Below are 20,414 nucleotides of genomic sequence, written 5' to 3'. Positions count from 1 at the left end.
CTTGCAAAAGAGAAAAATGGATGGCACACAGAACCCACACGGACATTCATATGGATGAAAAACATTCTGTTTTTTTGCAGACGCAAATCAGAAAGGCTCGTTTAAATAAGGCCTAATAGGTGAATTTCTCAAGCTTCACTTCAGAGGCTAAACTCTGTTTGCAATTTTTTGTTGCTGTTGTGCATTCTTACTATTCAAGCCCTTCAGTTGTATACAGACACACCCCCCCCCCCCCCCACCCCAATTAGGTGGCTGACAACCTCAGAGACTTTTGCAATTGAGAATAAAGCAGAACGGGGATTAAATACTCCAAAGCAAAAAAACGGAGCAGCGACAACTGATGCATATACTGCAACGAATTCCGTTGCGGAAAAAACGCAGTATTTACGCAGCGAGTGAATTGAGCCTTACATCTCTCCTCTGGAGGACCACAGCTGGACTATGCATTACACAGACAGCACATTAGCCCACATTTGTCAATGTATTTGCCCTTCTTTTTTTCGGTGCATTTTACTCCAAAATCGTGTCTTATCTGCTGTGTGACGAATTTCTTAACCATTTGCAGCTAAATTTTGTGTAATTATGCGCCAATTTCTAAAAGTGGAGTAAAAAGTGGACGTCTTATTGCTTGGCCTTGATTTAGACACATTTCTGAAAGTAAATTTAAAAAATGTATCAAAAAAGTCACAATGACCCTGGCTTCGAAAAAGTGAGGTCATTTTAGTCAGTGTTGACGGCAGCGTTATGTTGTGACAAATTTATCAAAGGCAGCACATGCCGTCATAAATATGCCACAGGTGTCAGTAAATTAGCCAAGCTTTTACTTATACCGGATTCACACGAGCGTGCACAGTCCGTGATATACAGTCCGCATGTCGGCCACCTTTCCCGAACCGAACACACTGCGGGGAGCTGGGCTTCTAGCATCAGAGTTATCTATGCCTCACTGCAGTACAACTGTCCCGAACTGTAATCATGGGAGGCAGGGACTCCGAACCTTATAAATAACTGTGATGCTAGGAGCCCGGCTCCCTGCAGTGTGTTCAGTCCGGGAAATGCAGCCGACAAATGAACCGTATATCACGGAGCAAACATGCTCATGTGAATCCGGCTTTAGGGTATGTGCACACGATGAGAGGCTTTTACGGCAGAAATGACAGACTGTTTTCAGGAGAAAACAGCTGCTTCGTTTCAGCCGTAATTCCTCCTCCTCGCATTTTGCGAGGCTTCTCTGACAGCCGTAAATTTTGAGCTGTGCTTCATTGAGTTCAATGAAGAACGGCTCAAATTACGTCTGAAAGAAGTGTCCTGCACGTCTTTTGACGAGGCTGTAATTTTACGCGTCGTCGTTTGACAGCTGTCAAACGACGACGCGTAAATGACAGGTTGTCTGCACAGTACGTCGGCAAACCCATTCAAATGAATGGGCAGATGTTTGCCGACGTATTGTAGCCCTATTTTCAGACGTAAAACGAGGCATAATACGCCTCGTTTACGTCTGAAAATAGGTCGTGTGAACCCAGCCTTAGACTCAAAATGATGCCACTTTTGATAAACATGGGCCATTGATTTCAAAAAGACAATAATACTTAATCCCTTCCTGCTGTAGCAATTTTTCAGATTTTTATTTTAATGTTTTCCACTCCACTTAACAAAAGCCATAACTTTTTTTATATTTCCGTCGATCTAGCCCTAGGAAGGCTTGATTTTTGCGCGACGAGTTGTCGTTTTTCACGGCAGCAATTAATGTACCATATAATGCACTAGAAAACAGGGGAAAAATTATTTGTGGGGTAGAAAATGAAAAAAAATACAGATACCTCCATTGCTTTTTGCGCTTAGTTTTTACGGCCATCACCGTGTAATTAAAACAAAATGTTAACTTTATTCTGCGGGTCAACAAGATAATTATATAGTTTTTTTTATTTTTTACTACATTTACAAGGAAAAAACGAACTGTAAAAAATTACATTTATTTTGTGTCGCCAAATTCCCGGAGACATCACTTTTTTAATTTTTTGTCGATTGAGCCGCAAGAGGGCATTTTTTTGTGGGACAAGCTGTAGTTTTTCATGGTACATGCAAGTTTTTGATCACTTCATTTAATTTTTTTGTGGGAGAGGAGGTGACCAGAAAACAGCGATTCTGGCGGTTTACTTTTTTTTTTTTTTTTTTTTTTTTACGGCGTTCACCATGCTAGTTAAATAGCCATACATTGTAATAATTCAGACTTTGACGCGGCGATCCCAATTATGCGTATTTTTTTTTACAATGCTTTAGGGGGAAAATAGGCAAAACCTTTTTTTTTTTTTATTAGTCCCTCTAAGGAACTTGAACCAGCGATCGTTAGATCGCTTGCAATATATACTGAAATACTAATATGCTTAATAGGAACACACAGATGGCAGACCTGGGGGTCTTCATTAGGCCCCCCGGCTGCCATAACCATCAGTACCCCACAATCGCATCACGGGGGTTGGCAGGGTGGGCTGTTAGAAGGCCCCCCCAACCACTTTCTAACAATTTAAGTGCCACGGTCAATATGGACCGCGGAATTAGAAGGGTCAAACGAGCGGGATCGCGCTCGAGCACGAACTCCCTCGTTACAGCGATGTGTCTGCTGTAATAGCCGACACCCACTTTGTATGGAGCGGGTTCAGCACATGAGCCCGCTCCATACTTCCCCTACCCGCCTATGACGTATGTATGTCATACGTCGGGATGGTGTTAAAGGCTATGTACACGTTTGACTTTATTTTTAATAAAATTGTCCAATGTGATTGGTGCAGCTTCCTAAATACATTTTATTAAACATTTTTAATTTTTGAGATACAGCTGTTTTGTATTCTGTTTACACAGCAGCTTTATCTTTCGCTGAATCCTGTATCTGTCAGGTTCGCGGGACTGATGGGTTCAGTGTCAGCTGGTCCTGACACACAGGATCGAGCTTCCAGCTATCACATCTACGTTCAGGATTTATTACAGGTGGATCCTGTGTGACCCGCTGACACTGAACACATCAGTCCAGCGGACCGGATGGATTCAGATCTTCGCGAACGATACAGCTGATCGGTTTACAGAATACAAAGCACCTGTATCTCAAAAAGTAAAAATATTTTTTAATAAAATATATTTAGGAAGTTGCCCCAATCACACTGATGCATAATTGTATTTAAAAAAAAGACACCACAATGTCAATGGTGTACATAGCCTTTAATGATATAGATAATAATTTCCCTTGTAGGGTCACAACAGCGACAGCTGGACCCTCATAACAGCTGATCGCTTATTTTCATAATTGCAGCAAAAACATCCTCACATTTTCTGAAACTTTACAGCTCGTAGATACAAGAAACACCCAGAGGTGGGACAATTTAATACGTTGCTTACATAGTATTGCACCACTACTGCACAGACATGCATGTAGAGGAGTCACCCATATGATATATGAGCAGATATGAGGCTCCTACCCTAGTGGTAAACGTCAGATATTCACCTACCGTTTAGCAAGGACAATGTCAGATCCAAATCTATGGACCAGGGAGGATAATTGAGTAAGAGGGACACAGTTTATTAATAAGACGTGGCCACTAGTATAAACATGGCCAATGTGAATCATTTACTCAAATAAAAACATCCCGAAAAGATACCAAACACTCACTTGCTGCAGTTTGGCTTCTGACCTAGAATAATGTAAAGAAACAATATAACAAAACATACTTAACAGCACAAGATTGTTTCTATGGTAACAGAAAACAGCTCCGCACATAACTTCACACGCCAAAAGCAAGCACCGTGGCTTCTCACTGCGGCATGGTCCTAGTAAGTTCAGCTCTATGACCAGGCGAGTCATGATATTCCTATTATTTGCTATGGGGAGGATGCATCACGTGACTAGTGAAAGAAAACCAAACATGTTGGATATTTATGCATTTTTCACATCTCCCATGTTTGTTCAACCAACATTAGGCCAGGATCACACACAAAGCTTTTATGTGCTTTTTGTCTGTTTTTTTTAGTCAAACACAAGAGTGGACACAAATAGACGGAGATGCATCAGTGTTTTCTTTATGCCTTTCTTTCCTTTTGGATCCACTTCTGGCTTTGTCTCAGGCGTTAGATCATGTATTCTGACAGAAACAAAGTGCTTTTCCCACTAAACGCATTTATAACTTAGGCTTTGTTCACATCTGCGTCAGGGTTACGTTCATGGGTTCTGTCAGACCTTTGTCAGGGGAACCCATAGCTTTCCGCTTGCATTACCATTGATTTCAATGGTAATGCTTCCGTTGCCAATGGTTTCTATTTGTCTCTGTTCCGTAAGGTTTCCGTTTTTTGGGCGGAATCAATAGCGTAGTCGACTAGTTCATAAATGCCCGATCGCTGAGGACCACAAAGATCCCTAGTACGAGGGGGCCCGAGTCCCCTATTCACGGTGGTGAGGAGGTTGAGTGGAACAGCAGTCTTTCAAGCTGTAACTATAGTCACTCACTGCAGATGTGAGGAGGAAAGGGGAGATCTGGATAGGTCTGGGTAGGTGGTAAATAGGTGTCACACCAAACAGAAGTACGAGTGGGTGTCCTATCACTTGAGTCTTCGGGTATGTTCACACAGTGTTTTCAGATGTTTTTCAGGGCCGTAAACATCCTGAAAAAGTATGACAAATCGGAAGCAGAACGCCTCCAAAATCTGCCCATTGATTTCAATGGGAACAAATGCGTTCTGTTCAAACGGGCCATTTTTTTCGTGGCCGCGTAAAAGAAACGGCCGCGAAAAAGAATTGCATGTCACTTCTTCAGCCATTTTTTGAGCCGTTTTTCATAGACTATAGAACAATAGCTAAAAAAACGGCCGCGAAAAGCAAAGCAAAAATCGTGGGTGGCTTAAAAAACTTCAGAAAATCAGGAGCCGATTTCCCTTGAAACAGCTCTGTATTTTCAGAAGTTTTTGAGTTTGTGTGCGCACATACCCTTAGGGTGTATTCAGACGTTGTGGTTAAAACCACATGCAGTAAAAAAAACTTAACCGCATCAAAAAAGCACACTGAATAGTGTTAAATTGACTACGCTACTGCTTCCAGGAAAACGACGGATCCAGTGCACGACAGAGACAAACAGAAACCATGGGCACCGGATCCGTCACCATTGAAATCAACGGTGATGGAAACGGAAACTCCTGGTTTCCTTCCGTGTCAGTTTGTGTCTGTTCAGGGTCCCGTTCTGATAGAAAGCTCCATCGGAACCCCAACGCAGATGTGAACAGAGCCTAACTTGCTTCTCTGAATAAAGAAGTCTTGTGGAAGTATATTTCCTTTGCAGGTACAGGGATACATACAGGGGCATAACTAGGAAACACTAGGCCCCATCACAAACTTTTGATTGGTCCCCCCTCCCCTGTGTGCTACACACAGCCCCCCTTGGTAGATAGTGCCCCTCTGTAGATAGTGCCATACAGCCCCCTGTAAATAGCGCCATATATCACTCCGCAAACAAATAAAACAAACAAAAAATGTTCTACTTACCTAGGCCACATTCCTGCGACGAACGGAGCTGCTCCTCAACACCGACGGGATACTTGCGTAGGCCGGAGTGATCCAGTGACGTCATCACACCGGCTTGCACAGGGATCCCTGCACCAGATTGTCTGCAGGCCGAACGTGGCCTGTAGCCTATGGCAGAGCAGGGAGATACCTCCCTGCTATACCATAGTGTTAGTATCGAAGCCCTAATTAATATGGCGTCGCTACTTCTGTAGCAGCTATAGCGGCTGCTAGAGGAGCCACCAGCGTGGGGGAGCCCGTCCAATGGGCCCCGCAGCAGCCGCTGTGGCTGCTACAGCGGTAGTTACACCACTGGATACATAGACCAAAACAACATATCCTAGAGAGATCCGAATAGTTTCTGTAGGTGCATGACTAGAAGCAGCAATAATGAAAAAACATTAAGGCTCTGTTTTTGCAAGTTTTTTCTCTATGTCAAATGTTTATGTCTATCTACAACAAAAAGTGCACAGATGTATCCAGCAATATGTGAAATTCACAAGTGTCTATATCTCAGAACTGGAGATTTTTGCTCTTAGGTAGTGACATGTTTGTTATCACTCTTCTCAGTCCTCTCACTGAACCAAATAATAATCGACATGTGTTCAGCCTGAAACCAATGCAAAACAGAAACTGCATTCAAAGTAGCAGGCTAATCAGATGTAGCAAACGAACACTTTATAAACTGGTGCATCTAATCGTGATATCACAATGTATTAACATTTTACTTGCTGTCTTATAGGAAACCACTGCATTATATTTACTCCGTGAGTTATCACACCGTATGCAAAGTGTATACTTATTAGGGTATGTGCACACGACCAATTTTCAGGCGTAATGGAGGCGTTTTACGCCACAAATTACGCCTGAAAAGACGGCTCCAATACGTCGGCAAACATCTGCCCATTGCTTGCAATGGGTCTTACGATGTTCTGTGCAGACAAGCGGTCGTCATTTTACGCGTCGCTGTCAAAAGACGGCGCATAAAATTACGCCCGCGTCAAAGAAGTGCAGGACACTTCTTGGGACATTAATTGGAGCCGTTCTTCATTGACTCCAATGAAGAATAGCTCCAATTACGTCCATAAAAGAAACCGTGAAAAACGCGTGCACTTGTGAAAACGTCGGAAATTCAGCAGCTGTTTTCTCCTGAAAACAGCTCCGTAATTTCAGACGTTTTTGGCATTGTCGTGTGGCAGATGAAGTTCAATGTAGATAAATGTAAAGTTATGCATCTGGGTAGCAACAACCTGCATGCATCATATGTCCTAGGGCGAGCTACACTGGGGGAGTCACTTGTGGAGAAGGATCTGGGTGCACTTGTATATCATAAACGAAATAACAGCATGCAATGTCAATCAGCTGCTTCAAAGGCCGGCAAGATATTGTCGTGTATTAAAAGAGGCATGGACTCGCGGGACAGGGATGTAATAATGCCACTTTACAAAGCATTAGTGAGGCCTCATCTAGAATATGCAGTTCAGTTCTGGGCTCCAGTTCATAGAAAGGATGCCCTGGAGTTGGAAAAAATACAAAGAAGAGCATTGAAGCTAATAAGGGGCATGGAGAATCTAAGTTATGAGGAAAGATTAAAAGAATGAAACCGATTTAGCCTTGAAAAGAGACGACTAAGGGGGGACATGATTAACTTATATAAATATATTAATGGCACATACAAAAAATAGGGTGAAATCCTGTTCCATGTAAAACCCCCTCAAAAGACAAGGGGGCACTCCCTCCGTCTGGAGAAAAAAAGGTTCAACCTGCAGAGGCGACAAGCCTTCTTTACTGTGAGGACGGTGAATCTATGGAATAGCCTACCGCAGGAGCTGGTCACAGCAGGGACAGGAGATGGCTTTAAAAAAGGGTTAGATAATTTCCTGGAATGACAAAATATTAGCTCCTATGTGTAGACATTTTTTACTTCCCCTTTCCCATCCCTTGGTTGAACTTGATGGACATGTGTCTATTTTCAACCGTATAAACTATGTAACTATGTGTGCACATAACCTTACAGGTGTCTGACTGGCTGAGAGGCGCCCTGTGACCTCATTCACTGCACTTTTATGTAGTGTGCCAAGTGTTTTTTGCAGGTGAAATAAGTTAGAAACATGTGTTTCACCAGTAAAAGAAACGCTATGCAGCATACAACTGCAACGTGACGGTGCCATGGATACCTGAAAGGGGCTCTAAAGTGAGAATGAGACGAAACGACGCTACGCAACTTATTGGTGTAATAAAGATTACAATGAAGACTACAACTTGAACTCGTTCCACAATAATCTTTACTTTTTTGCTGGTGCCATGGACATGGACACGCAATGTCTACACCCGTAATAAACATACATGGCACACCCACCTTAGGCTAGGTTAACACTACGTTTGGCTACTGTGTTGAAAATTCCTGTTTGTTTTTTTTCCATTTATAAAATGTAGGTCCAAAAGGATGACTTGCCTGTTGAAAAGCAGGACTCTGACAGAAGCATGTCAAACAAAGGCCAAGGAACGCTTAAAACGTGACAGAAGCACCTTTGTAAACCTAACACTCCTGTACAGGATCAGTTTACAAATAAAATATCAAACGGATGTTTCAACAGGATAGACAAACGTGGTGTGAATCTAGCCTTACAGCCCCTGAATGCTGCAACATATACTGCCATGTTTTACATCTTAAAGAGGCTTTAACTAAGGCTGGGTTCACACGAGCGTGGCGTTTTTGCGCACGCAAAAACGCGGCGTTTTGCGTGCGCAAACGCCACTTAACAGCTCCGTGTGGCTGCAGCATATGATGCGCGGTTGCATGCTTTTCGCGCAGCCGCCATCATGACACTCCGTTTGGATGTTTGTAAACAGAAAAGCATGTGGTGCTTTTGTTTTCATTCTGCCTTTTGACAGCTGTTGCGCGAATCACGTCGTACGCACGGAAGTGCTTCCGTGCGACATGCGTTGTTTTCACGCACCCATTGACTTCAATGGGTGCGTGATTCGCGCAAAACGCCCAAACGACGGACATGTCGTGAGGTTTTTTCAGCGGACTCACGCTGAGTAAAAATCACGCACATGTCCGCATGGCCTCATAGACTAATATAGGTCCGTGCGACTCGCGTGAAAATCACGCGCGTTGCACGGACGTAATTCCCGTTCGTCTGAATAAAGCCTGTCATCATGACAGACGCTGCACACTTAACCCCTTCAGGGCCGAGACATTTTTTTATTTTAAATCTTTTCGTTTTTCACTCCCCACCTTCCAAGAGCCATAACTTTTTTATTTTTCCGTCAAAAGAGTGGTGTGAGGTCTTATTTTTTTTGCAGGAGGAATTGTAGTTTCTATTGGGAGCAATTAAAGTACCATATAAATGTACTGGGAAACTGAAAAAAATATATATTTGCGGGCTGAAATTGGAAAAAAAAATGTAAAGCCTCGATTGTAAAAACGACACCTTAACTTTATTCTGTGGCTCAATAAGATTACGGTGATACCAAATTTATAGTTTTTTTTTAAATATATTTATTTTACTACTTTTAACCCTTTCAGGAGCTCATTTTGGCCTTCAGGGTCAGCCCCATTTTTTCAAATCTGACATGTGTCAATTTATGTGGTAAACTCTGGAATGCTTTTTCCTATATAAGCAATTCTGAGATTGTTTTCTTGTGACATATTGTACTTTATGCTAGAGGAAAAATTTGGTCAATAAAATCATTGCTTATTTGTGAAAAACACCAAAATGTAAAGAAAATTTGCAAAAATTATGATTTTTCTCATTTTATCTGCTTGTAAAACAAATCGTAATAACACACAAAATAGTTACTATTTCACATATCCAATATGTCTACTTTATATTTGCATTGTTTTTTGAACATTATTTTATTTTAAGGACGTTACAAGGCTTAGTAGAACTTTAGCAGCAATTTCTCACATTTTCATGAAAATTTCCAAAACCTATTTTTATAGGTACCAGTTCAGTTCTGAAGTGGCTTTGAGGTCCTTATATATTAGAAACCCCCATAAGTCACCCAATTTTAAAAACTGAACCCCTCAAAGTATTCAAAACAGCATTTAGAAAGTTTCTTAACCCTTTAGGTATTTCACAGGAATTAAAGCAAAGTAGAGGGGAAATTTACACATTTCTTTTTTTTGTCAGAAAATCCATTTTAATCCATTTTTTTCTGTAACACAAAAGGTTTTACCAGAGAAATGCAACTCAATATTTATTACCCAGATTCTGCAGTTTTTCGAAATTTCCCACATGTGGCCCTAGTGCGCTACTGGACTGAAACACCGGCCTCAGCAGCAAAGGAGCACCTAGAGGATTTTGGGGCCTCCTTTTTATTAGACTTTATTTAAGGCACCATGTCAGGTTTGAAGAGGTCTTGTGGGGCCAAAACAGTGGAAACACCCCCAAAACTAGACCATTTGGTAAACTACACCCCTTAAGGAATTCATCAAGGGGTATAGTGAGCATTTTAACTCCACAGGTTTTTTGATGAATTTCGTGGAATTAGTCCGTAAAAATGAAAATCTAAATTTTTTTCAGTAAAACTTAGAAATTATAAATTTTTACAAGAAATAAAGAAGAAAAAGCGTCCCAAGATTTGTAAAGCAATTTCTCCGGATTACGGCAATACTCCATATGTGGCAATAAACGGATGTTTGGACACACGGCAGGGCTCAGAAGGGAAGGAGCGCTATTTGGAGCTCAAGTTTACTCAATTGGTTTTCGGGTGTCATGTCGCATTTGCAAAGCCCCTGAGGGACCAAAAAAGTGGACAACCCCCAGAAGTGACCCCATTTGGGAAACTACAGCCCTAAAGAATTTATCTAGGGGTATAGTGAGCATTTTGATCTCATAGGTTTTTTTGCTGATTTTATTATAATTAGACCGTCAAAACTCATATTGCTTTTTATTCTTTTTTTTTTTTATGGCGGTCACTGTGCGGGATAAATTACATTATATGTTTATAGTTCAGGCCGTTACGGACGCGGCAATACCAATTATGCATTGTTTATTTCTTTCTTTTCTAATAATAAAGGACTTTATAAGGGAAAAAAGGCGATTTTATTATTTTGACATTTTACCTTTGTAAATTTTTTGTAACTTTTTAAAAAGTTTTTTTTTTAGTCCCACTAGTCACCTGAAGATCCAATTGTTGGATCGTTGTTATAATACCCTGCAAATACTTATGTATTATACCTGTCAGTTTCACACTGACCGGAAGCATATTAAGTCCTGTCTCTGGACGTAATCGCCCCCTCAATTGCGTAACGGGGTTCCGATGTTGCTATAACAACTTAAATGAGGCGGTCGCTATTGACTGCCGCAATTAAGGGGTTAATCGGTTCGGTTCACCGCTGTGATCCGACCCGATGTTTTCCCCCAGTACTAAGGCTGCTAGTAGCAGCCCGTACTGGGAGATGCCGGGCTGCGGGGAGCGTCTGTGTGCTCTGTTAGGAGCACATGTAGATTAACGGGCTGCAGGCACAAGGACCAGCTCCGCAGCCCGTTAATCTACGTGGGGTGGTCGGGAAGGGGTTAATGAAAAAAACCTATTAGTTGAAAAAATTTGTTTTGTGTCTCCACATTCTGAGAGCCATAACTTTTTTTATTTTTTCATAGATAAGCCTTCACTGCTCAATTTTTTGCGGGATGAGCTGTAGTATTTATCAGTACCATTTTTGGTACATACAACTTTTTGATCACTTTTTTTTTTCTTTAAGAGCGAAGTTAACAAAAAAACAGCAATTTTGGCGGTTTCAATTATTTACGGCGTTCACAGTGCGCGTTATACAACGCTATATTGTAATAGTTCAGGCTTTTATGAACGCAGCAACACCAATTTTGTTTGCTTTACTTTAGAGGGAAAATGGGAATGTTTTTATTTTTTTTAACATACACACACACACATTATATATATATATATATATATATATATATATATATATATATATAAATAAAATCAAAAAACAAAGAAAAAGCAGCACCGTTCCTTCTGTATAGGGTGCAAAAAAATTCCCGTTCGGACACTCGACCAGTGTCCCAAATAACCAGCACACTCCGAAATACGAGACAGCACTCCAGTTGTAGTGTAAAATAGGATCACTTTAAAGAGGCTCTGTCACCAGATTTTGCAACCCCTATCTGCTATTGCAGCAGATAGGCGCTGCAATGTAGATTACAGTAACGTTTTTATTTTTAAAAAACGAGCATTTTTGGCCAAGTTATGACCATTTTTGTAATTATGCAAATGAGGCTTGCAAAAGTCCAAGTGGGTGTGTTTAAAAGTAAAAGTACAACTGGGCGTGTATTATGTGCGTACATCGGGGCGTGTTTACTACTTTTACTAGCTGGGCGCTCTGAAGAGAAGTAACATCCTCTTCTCTTCAGAACGCCCAGCTTCTGACAGTGCAGATCTGTGACGTCACTCACAGGTCCTGCATCGTGACGGCCACATCGGCACCAGAGGCTACAGTTGATTCTGCAGCAGCATCAGCATTTGCAGGTAAGTCGATCTTACCTGCAAACGCTGATGCTGCTGCAGAATCAACTGTAGCCTCTGGTGCCGATGTGGCCGTCACGATGCAGGACCTGTGAGTGACGTCACAGTGCTGCACTGCCAGAAGCTGGGCGTTGTGAAGAGAAGTGGATGATACTTCTCATCAGAAAGCCCAGCTAGTAAAAGTAGTAAACACGCCCCGATGTACGCACATAATACACGCCCAGTTGTACTTTTACTTTTCAACACGCCCAGTTGTACTTTTGCAAGCCTCATTTGCATAAATACGAAAATGGTCATAACTTGGCCAAAAATGCTCGTTTTTTTAAAATAAAAACGTTACTGTAATCTACATTGCAGCGCCTATCTGCTGCAATAGCAGATAGGGGTTGCAAAATCTGGTGACAGAGCCTCTTTAACAGAGAGGCAGAGTGAAGGCAGTCCTGGGGGGGGGGGGGGGGGAGAAACCTATCACCTATCCACAGGATAGATGATAAATAAATATCTGATCAGTGGAGGTCCAACCACTGGGACCCCACCGATCCCGAGAATGGGCTTACCTGGCAGTGCCTGTGCGCCCCATATGAATGGATTGGTACAGCCCACGCTCAACCATTGCTCCATTCCCTTTATATGGGGCTGCAGGAGATAGTGCTCGGCAGTCCCATTGAAGTGAATGGAGCTGTGGTCGAGCATGAGCAGTAGCGATCCATTCATATGGGGCTCACAGGGACAGCCCATCCTCGGGATCAGTCGGGGTCCCAGGGCCCCCACCGATCATATATTTATTACCTATTCTGTAGGCAGATCATAAATATCGATTATGGGAAAAACCCTTGAAGAGTTAAGAGAAACTCCTCGCTGCTACACCAGTAGATGAAATATGTGTGGCTTCACATTCTGATGCCATTTTCAATGCTCATGAGGCCTGTGCACACACTTCCTCTTGGTGTTCGGGAGAGGATGACGTTGTCTGCTGCTGTTCTTACATTTCCTCTCTTGCTGCTCTTCTATTGACTACACAGATGACACGTCACAAAAGTCATTTCATAGAAATCTGGCTGTGCCTGCTTCACCTTCACTTCACACGGGTGCCGGCTGTTCTACGGGCACAGCTACCTACCTTCCACTGGCAGCACAAACATGCCATCATTCAAGTGGTAGAAATAACTCTGGTAACTATTAAAGTCCTAATAATAATTCCTCCCTTCCCACAGACTCTCCAGTAAACACAAGGCCTTGTCCTCCTCCCTCAAGTCATTAATGTTTCTTGGTTTGTAGGGAAGCTGGGCGGCTACTGATAGGATTGTCATTACAGCTTCCACAAGAGTCGTCACCCTAACTTCTGAACAGCAAATCTTTCTATAATGCAGCAATACATCCCAGCACCCATAACTGGTCAAGTCATTCAGCAACCTGGGAAAGCGGAGTGGAAACATCTGTTGGAGCGGTTTCAATGACCATATTGGCGGTCACCTAGCTTTCCCTAAAACAGATATAACGAAGAGATGAACAGAATTTTTAACACGTTGGTAACTTAAAGGGGTTCTCCTCTTTGACAATAAGCTGATCACAAAGCGTCCCCCTGCTATGACCCCCCAGCTGTCAGTTGTAATATGTGGGGAATCCCGGCCTTAAGTGTTACATTTATATACTGCGCTACCAGAGGGAAAATTCAGCATTACACAGCGACAATTCACATCAATGGGATGTCTATATAATGCAAGAGGCGCTATTTGTAACCACTCTGCTCAAGAGATGAGGATCCTGAACACGTGACCCCCCCCCCCCCACTCTACTAACTCCCCAATAGGGTAAATGATAATGGGATTTTTAAACTTGACAACCCCTTCAAAGACTTGTATTTTCTGATGATTTATTTTTTTTGTTGAAATTTCAGAAAAAGATAACAAAAACAAACAAGGCAAGTGAGGAGGGTTTGCAAGGCAAAAAGTTAAATCTGCTGAAAAATATAAAACTGCATGTAACATGAAAAAAAGCACACAGTGTCTCAGTGGTCAGCACTATTGGCTCGCAGCGCTGGACGCCTGGCTTCAAATCCAACCAAGAGCAACAACTGCATGAAGTTTGTATGTTCTCCCTGTGCTTGTGTGGGTTTCCTCCAGGTACTCCTGTTTCCTCCCACCCTCCAAAAATAAACAGATAGGGAACTTCGCTTGTGAGCCCCACTGGGTACTGTGCGTGAGGACAACTTCTGTACAGCGCTGCAGAATATGTTGGCGCTATATAAGTAACAGAAATAAATAATAGAGTGTACATAACAAATCTAGATAATGTACGTAACATATATACTTCAGTGTGAGCAATATTGCAATAATGTTGAGAAGATCCTGTAAGAGTTGTCAATACTTTATGGCAAAATTGTACAATACTATAAAGCCAAGTCGTCACGAGGTCACCAAAGAAACTGTAAAAAATCTGACATGTTTTTTTTTTATACCATATTACCTATATTACCAATGTCAAGGTCTAATAAATATGGTGCAAGTTCTGCCCGACCAGTGTGATATATAGGTTATAACTGACCTGCTGGCAGATTCTAAAATCTGCAGCATGTGAACTTCTGCTGCAAAATTGTACACTTTTCAATGTGGGGTGAAATCTGCATGTGGCACATGCAGATTTTGCTGCAGATTTGCCACATATTTTTCTGCATTAATATATATAGAATATGTGGCCTATTAGCACAAATTATATATACAGATCAGAAGTCAGAGCTATGATTAAGAGCAACATAGATAAATATGTACAGGACTATAACATAAAAGCATATAGTCAAATTCCTTTAATCCATCATCAAAATATGGACGAGCACAGAAAACTATATAGAAAATCTTCAGGAAGACAAAGTAAAGTTTTAGAGCTGAGTATTGTCTGGCATAAGTGACAGATGCTGCGGGCCGTATATAATACATCGGTTATTATAAACGGGGGCTGGTATAAATACAAATAACTTGTGATAGATGTTAAGATAAATACAGATGTTGCAGGATGTAACGGACATGTAGGCACTTTGTGTGGTGGCATATGGGGTCTCCGTGAACAAGTGTGTAATATGTGATGATGTATAGAATTATAAAGTTGTGTTCTACATTTAGATGCTACAGGGCTGTGATGTATATAAGTTATAATAGAGAGCGCTGAGGAGGTGTGTGATGTATATAAGTTATAGTAGAGAGCGCTGAGGAGGTGTGCGATGTATATAAGTTATAGTAGAGAGCGCTGAGGAGGTGTGCGATGTATATAAGTTATAGTAGAGAGCGCTGAGGAGGTGTGCGATGTATATAAGTTATAATAGAGAGCGCTGAGGAGGCGTGTGATGTATATAAGTTATAGTAGAGAGCGCTGAGGAGGCGTGTGATGTATATAAGTTATAGTAGAGAGTGCTGAGGAGGCGTGTGATGTATATAAGTTATAGTAGAGAGCGCTGAGGAGGCGTGTGATGTATATAAGTTATAGTAGAGAGCGCTGAGGAGGTGTGCGATGTATATAAGTTATAGTAGAGAGCGCTGAGGAGGTGTGCGATGTATATAAGTTATAGTAGAGAGCGCTGAGGAGGTGTGCGATGTATATAAGTTATAGTAGAGAGCGCTGAGGAGGTGTGCGATGTATATAAGTTATAGTAGAGAGCGCTGAGGAGGTGTGCGATGTATATAAGTTATAGTAGAGAGCGCTGAGGAGGTGTGTGATGTATATAAGTTATAGTAGAGAGCGCTGAGGAGGTGTGTGATGTATATAAGTTATAGTAGAGAGCGCTGAGGAGGTGTGTGATGTATATAAGTTATAGTAGAGAGCGCTGAGGTGGTGTGTGATGTATATAAGTTATAGTAGAGAGCGCTGAGGAGGTGTGCGATGTATATAAGTTATAGTAGAGAGCGCTGAGGAGGTGTGTGATGTATATAAGTTATAGTAGAGAGCGCTGAGGAGGTGTGCGATGTATATAAGTTATAGGAGAGAGCGCTGAGGTGTGCGATGCATATAAGTTATAGTAGAGAGCGCTGAGGAGGCGTGCGATGTATATAAGTTATAGTAGAGAGCGCTGAGGAGGCGTGTGATGTATATAAGTTATAATAGAGAGCGCTGAGGAGGTGTGTGATGTATATAAGTTATAGTAGAGAGCGCTGAGGAGGCGTGCGATGTATATAAGTTATAGTAGAGAGCGCTGAGGAGGCGTGCGATGTATATAAGTTATAGTAGAGAGCGCTGAGGAGGTGTGCGATGTATATAAGTTATAGTAGAGAGCGCTGAGGAGGTGTGCGATGTATATAAGTTATAGTAGAGAGCGCTGAGGAGGTGTGCGATGTATATAAGTTATAGTAGAGAGCGCTGAGGAGGTGTGCGATGTATATAAGTTATAGTAGAGAGCGCTGAGGAGGTGTGCGATGTATATAAGTTATAGTAGAGAGCGCTGAGGAGGTGTGCGATGTATATAAGTTATAGTAGAGAGCGCTGAGGAGGTGTGCGATGTATATAAGTTATAGTAGAGAGCGCTGAGGAGGTGTGCGATGTATATAAGTTATAGTAGAGAGCGCTGAGGAGGTGTGCGATGTATATAAGTTATAGTAGAGAGCGCTGAGGAGGTGTGCGATGTATATAAGTTATAGTAGAGAGCGCTGAGGAGGTGTGCGATGTATATAAGTTATAGTAGAGAGCGCTGAGGAGGTGTGCGATGTATATAAGTTATAGTAGAGAGCGCTGAGGAGGTGTGCGATGTATATAAGTTATAGTAGAGAGCGCTGAGGAGGTGTGCGATGTATATAAGTTATAGTAGAGAGCGCTGAGGAGGTGTGCGATGTATATAAGTTATAGTAGAGAGCGCTGAGGAGGTGTGCGATGTATATAAGTTATAGTAGAGAGCGCTGAGGAGGTGTGCGATGTATATAAGTTATAGTAGAGAGCGCTGAGGAGGTGTGCGATGTATATAAGTTATAGTAGAGAGCGCTGAGGAGGTGTGCGATGTATATAAGTTATAGTAGAGAGCGCTGAGGAGGTGTGCGATGTATATAAGTTATAGTAGAGAGCGCTGAGGAGGTGTGCGATGTATATAAGTTATAGTAGAGAGCGCTGAGGAGGTGTGCGATGTATATAAGTTATAGTAGAGAGCGCTGAGGAGGTGTGCGATGTATATAAGTTATAGTAGAGAGCGCTGAGGAGGTGTGCGATGTATATAAGTTATAGTAGAGAGCGCTGAGGAGGTGTGCGATGTATATAAGTTATAGTAGAGAGCGCTGAGGAGGTGTGCGATGTATATAAGTTATAGTAGAGAGCGCTGAGGAGGTGTGCGATGTATATAAGTTATAGTAGAGAGCGCTGAGGAGGTGTGCGATGTATATAAGTTATAGTAGAGAGCGCTGAGGAGGTGTGCGATGTATATAAGTTATAGTAGAGAGCGCTGAGGAGGTGTGCGATGTATATAAGTTATAGTAGAGAGCGCTGAGGAGGTGTGCGATGTATATAAGTTATAGTAGAGAGCGCTGAGGAGGTGTGCGATGTATATAAGTTATAGTAGAGAGCGCTGAGGAGGTGTGCGATGTATATAAGTTATAGTAGAGAGCGCTGAGGAGGTGTGCGATGTATATAAGTTATAGTAGAGAGCGCTGAGGAGGTGTGCGATGTATATAAGTTATAGTAGAGAGCGCTGAGGAGGTGTGCGATGTATATAAGTTATAGTAGAGAGCGCTGAGGAGGTGTGCGATGTATATAAGTTATAGTAGAGAGCGCTGAGGAGGTGTGCGATGTATATAAGTTATAGTAGAGAGCGCTGAGGTGTGCGCGATGTATATAAGTTATAGTAGAGAGCGCTGAGGAGGTGTGCGATGTATATAAGTTATAGTAGAGAGCGCTGAGGTGTGCGATGTATATAAGTTATAGTAGAGAGCGCTGAGGTGGTGTGCGATGTATATAAGTTATAGTAGAGAGTGCTGAGGAGGTGTGTGATGTATATAAGTTATAGTAGAGCGCTGAGGAGGCGTGTGATGTATATAAGTTATAGTAGAGAGCGCTGAGGAGGTGTGCGATGTATATAAGTTATAGTAGAGAGCGCTGAGGAGGCGTGTGATGTATATAAGTTATAGTAGAGAGCGCTGAGGAGGCGTGTGATGTATATAAGTTATAGTAGAGAGCGCTGAGGAGGTGTGCGATGTATATAAGTTATAGTAGAGAGCGCTGAGGAGGTGTGCGATGTATATAAGTTATAGTAGAGAGCGCTGAGGAGGTGTGCGATGTATATAAGTTATAGTAGAGAGCGCTGAGGAGGTGTGCGATGTATATAAGTTATAGTAGAGAGCGCTGAGGAGGTGTGCGATGTATATAAGTTATAGTAGAGAGCGCTGAGGAGGTGTGCGATGTATATAAGTTATAGTAGAGAGCGCTGAGGAGGCGTGTGATGTATATAAGTTATAGTAGAGAGCGCTGAGGAGGTGTGCGATGTATATAAGTTATAGTAGAGAGCGCTGAGGAGGTGTGCGATGTATATAAGTTATAGTAGAGAGCGCTGAGGAGGTGTGCGATGTATATAAGTTATAGTAGAGAGCGCTGAGGAGGTGTGCGATGTATATAAGTTATAGTAGAGAGCGCTGAGGAGGTGTGTGATGTATATAAGTTATAGTAGAGAGCGCTGAGGAGGTGTGTGATGTATATAAGTTATAGTAGAGAGTGCTGAGGAGGTGTGTGATGTATATAAGTTATAGTAGAGAGCGCTGAGGAGGTGTGCGATGTATATAAGTTATAGTAGAGAGCGCTGAGGAGGTGTGCGATGTATATAAGTTATAGTAGAGAGCGCTGAGGAGGTGTGCGATGTATATAAGTTATAGTAGAGAGCGCTGAGGAGGTGTGTGATGTATATAAGTTATAGTAGAGAGCGCTGAGGAGGTGTGTGATGTATATAAGTTATAGTAGAGAGCGCTGAGGAGGTGTGCGATGTATATAAGTTATAGTAGAGAGCGCTGAGGAGGTGTGTGATGTATATAAGTTATAGTAGAGAGCGCTGAGGAGGTGTGCGATGTATATAAGTTATAGTAGAGAGCGCTGAGGAGGTGTGTGATGTATATAAGTTATAGTAGAGAGCGCTGAGGAGGTGTGTGATGTATATAAGTTATAGTAGAGAGTGCTGAGGAGGTGTGTGATGTATATAAGTTATAGTAGAGAGCGCTGAGGAGGTGTGTGATGTATAAGGTGGATGATGATGATGAGTAGTAGTAGTATTGTGTGTCCGGGCAGCTGGACAGATGTATCCCTGTGTAGCAGACATCAGCATGCAGCAGTAATATATAAGAGTGGGCCTCACCTTCTGGTCCACGATGGAGCAGGCCATCTCTCGCACGGCCCCCAGGCTTAGCTCCCCGGGCTCGGGTAGTAGGACGGGCTCCCGGCTGAGGCCGATCTGGATCTGTAGGGAGAGGCCGGGGCCCGCGGGGCTGGGCGGCCGGATCACCGGGGGGGCGCTCATAGACAACTGGGCCCGCCAGCGGGAGACACCAGGGGGAGAGGAGGGGGGACACGGGTCACACACACAGCCGCACCCCGAAGCGCGGGACGTGACTAAACGGCAGGCATGCACCCCGACACCGCTCCCGGCACAAGTTACACACACAGCGGACACTCACGGAGACCACTGCGGGACGAACACACAACTTCCAGCCACATAGCCGCACTCCCGGCACACGGGGCTCACACTCCCGTTAGAAGCACGGCCACCGGGACTGACAAACACCGCGCCACAGCCGCCTCTTCCCTTCCAGCAAAACTTTACCCAACAACAAGTCCGACTGGCGCCCACACACATACACTACACTACAGACAACAGCACCACACGGGCCCCCCCTGCCGGTCAACCATTATTCTGGAAGTCGAGCTCCCCCTGCCGGTCACAGTAACACGCACGCCTCCTGCTCTGCACATAAACGCTCCGGGACTCCCCGGCTGGTTACACCGAGAGCAGGAAACTCTAATGACAGGTCTCAGGTGACTATTACATTACCTACAAGACCGAGCATTGTAAAGCTGTGGCTGCGAAGCTTATTTATATTTACTGGCTTATTCCTGCGACATTTCTAGTCACCTCCTTCATATTGTCCTTAGGCCTCCAATACACACAAACTCTTGCCTATTTGTGCCATGATTTTTTACATACTTTACCAAGATTTTTGAAGGGCCACAATCATCTTCAATACTCCATGTCCATAGAAGTGTATAGTAAGCAACTGCTACTTGGTGGGACAACTTTTAGGGGTTTTCCGAGTTATTCCAAAAAGTGACAAATGCAGGAGCATTGCATTAAAAACCGTTATTACTCACCTCACAGATCCCCAACGTTCCTGCGCCACCGCTCTGGACCTCCCCGCGCAATTTATTATCATAAGGT

General features: G+C 42.9%; 1 protein-coding gene across 1 annotated transcript in view; it reads right to left on the bottom strand.

The window, feature by feature from the left end:
- The window catches only part of PRKD1 (protein kinase D1), a 244,044-nt gene extending 224,158 nt beyond the window's left edge, over positions 1-19,886 (bottom strand). Inside the window, exon 1 of the mRNA XM_075843500.1 lies at positions 19,338-19,886. Within this exon, the coding sequence (XP_075699615.1) occupies positions 19,338-19,499 (162 nt within the window). The 5' untranslated portion in view covers positions 19,500-19,886. The remainder of the gene's footprint in view (positions 1-19,337) is intronic.
- Between the last annotated feature and the right edge of the window lie 528 nt (positions 19,887-20,414).

The sequence above is a fragment of the Rhinoderma darwinii genome, chromosome 12, assembly GCF_050947455.1.
Source record: "Rhinoderma darwinii isolate aRhiDar2 chromosome 12, aRhiDar2.hap1, whole genome shotgun sequence".
NCBI classification, from domain to species: Eukaryota; Metazoa; Chordata; class Amphibia; order Anura; family Rhinodermatidae; genus Rhinoderma; species Rhinoderma darwinii.
Note: the sequence above shows the minus strand (reverse complement) of the source record. Positions and strands in the feature narration are given on the sequence as shown.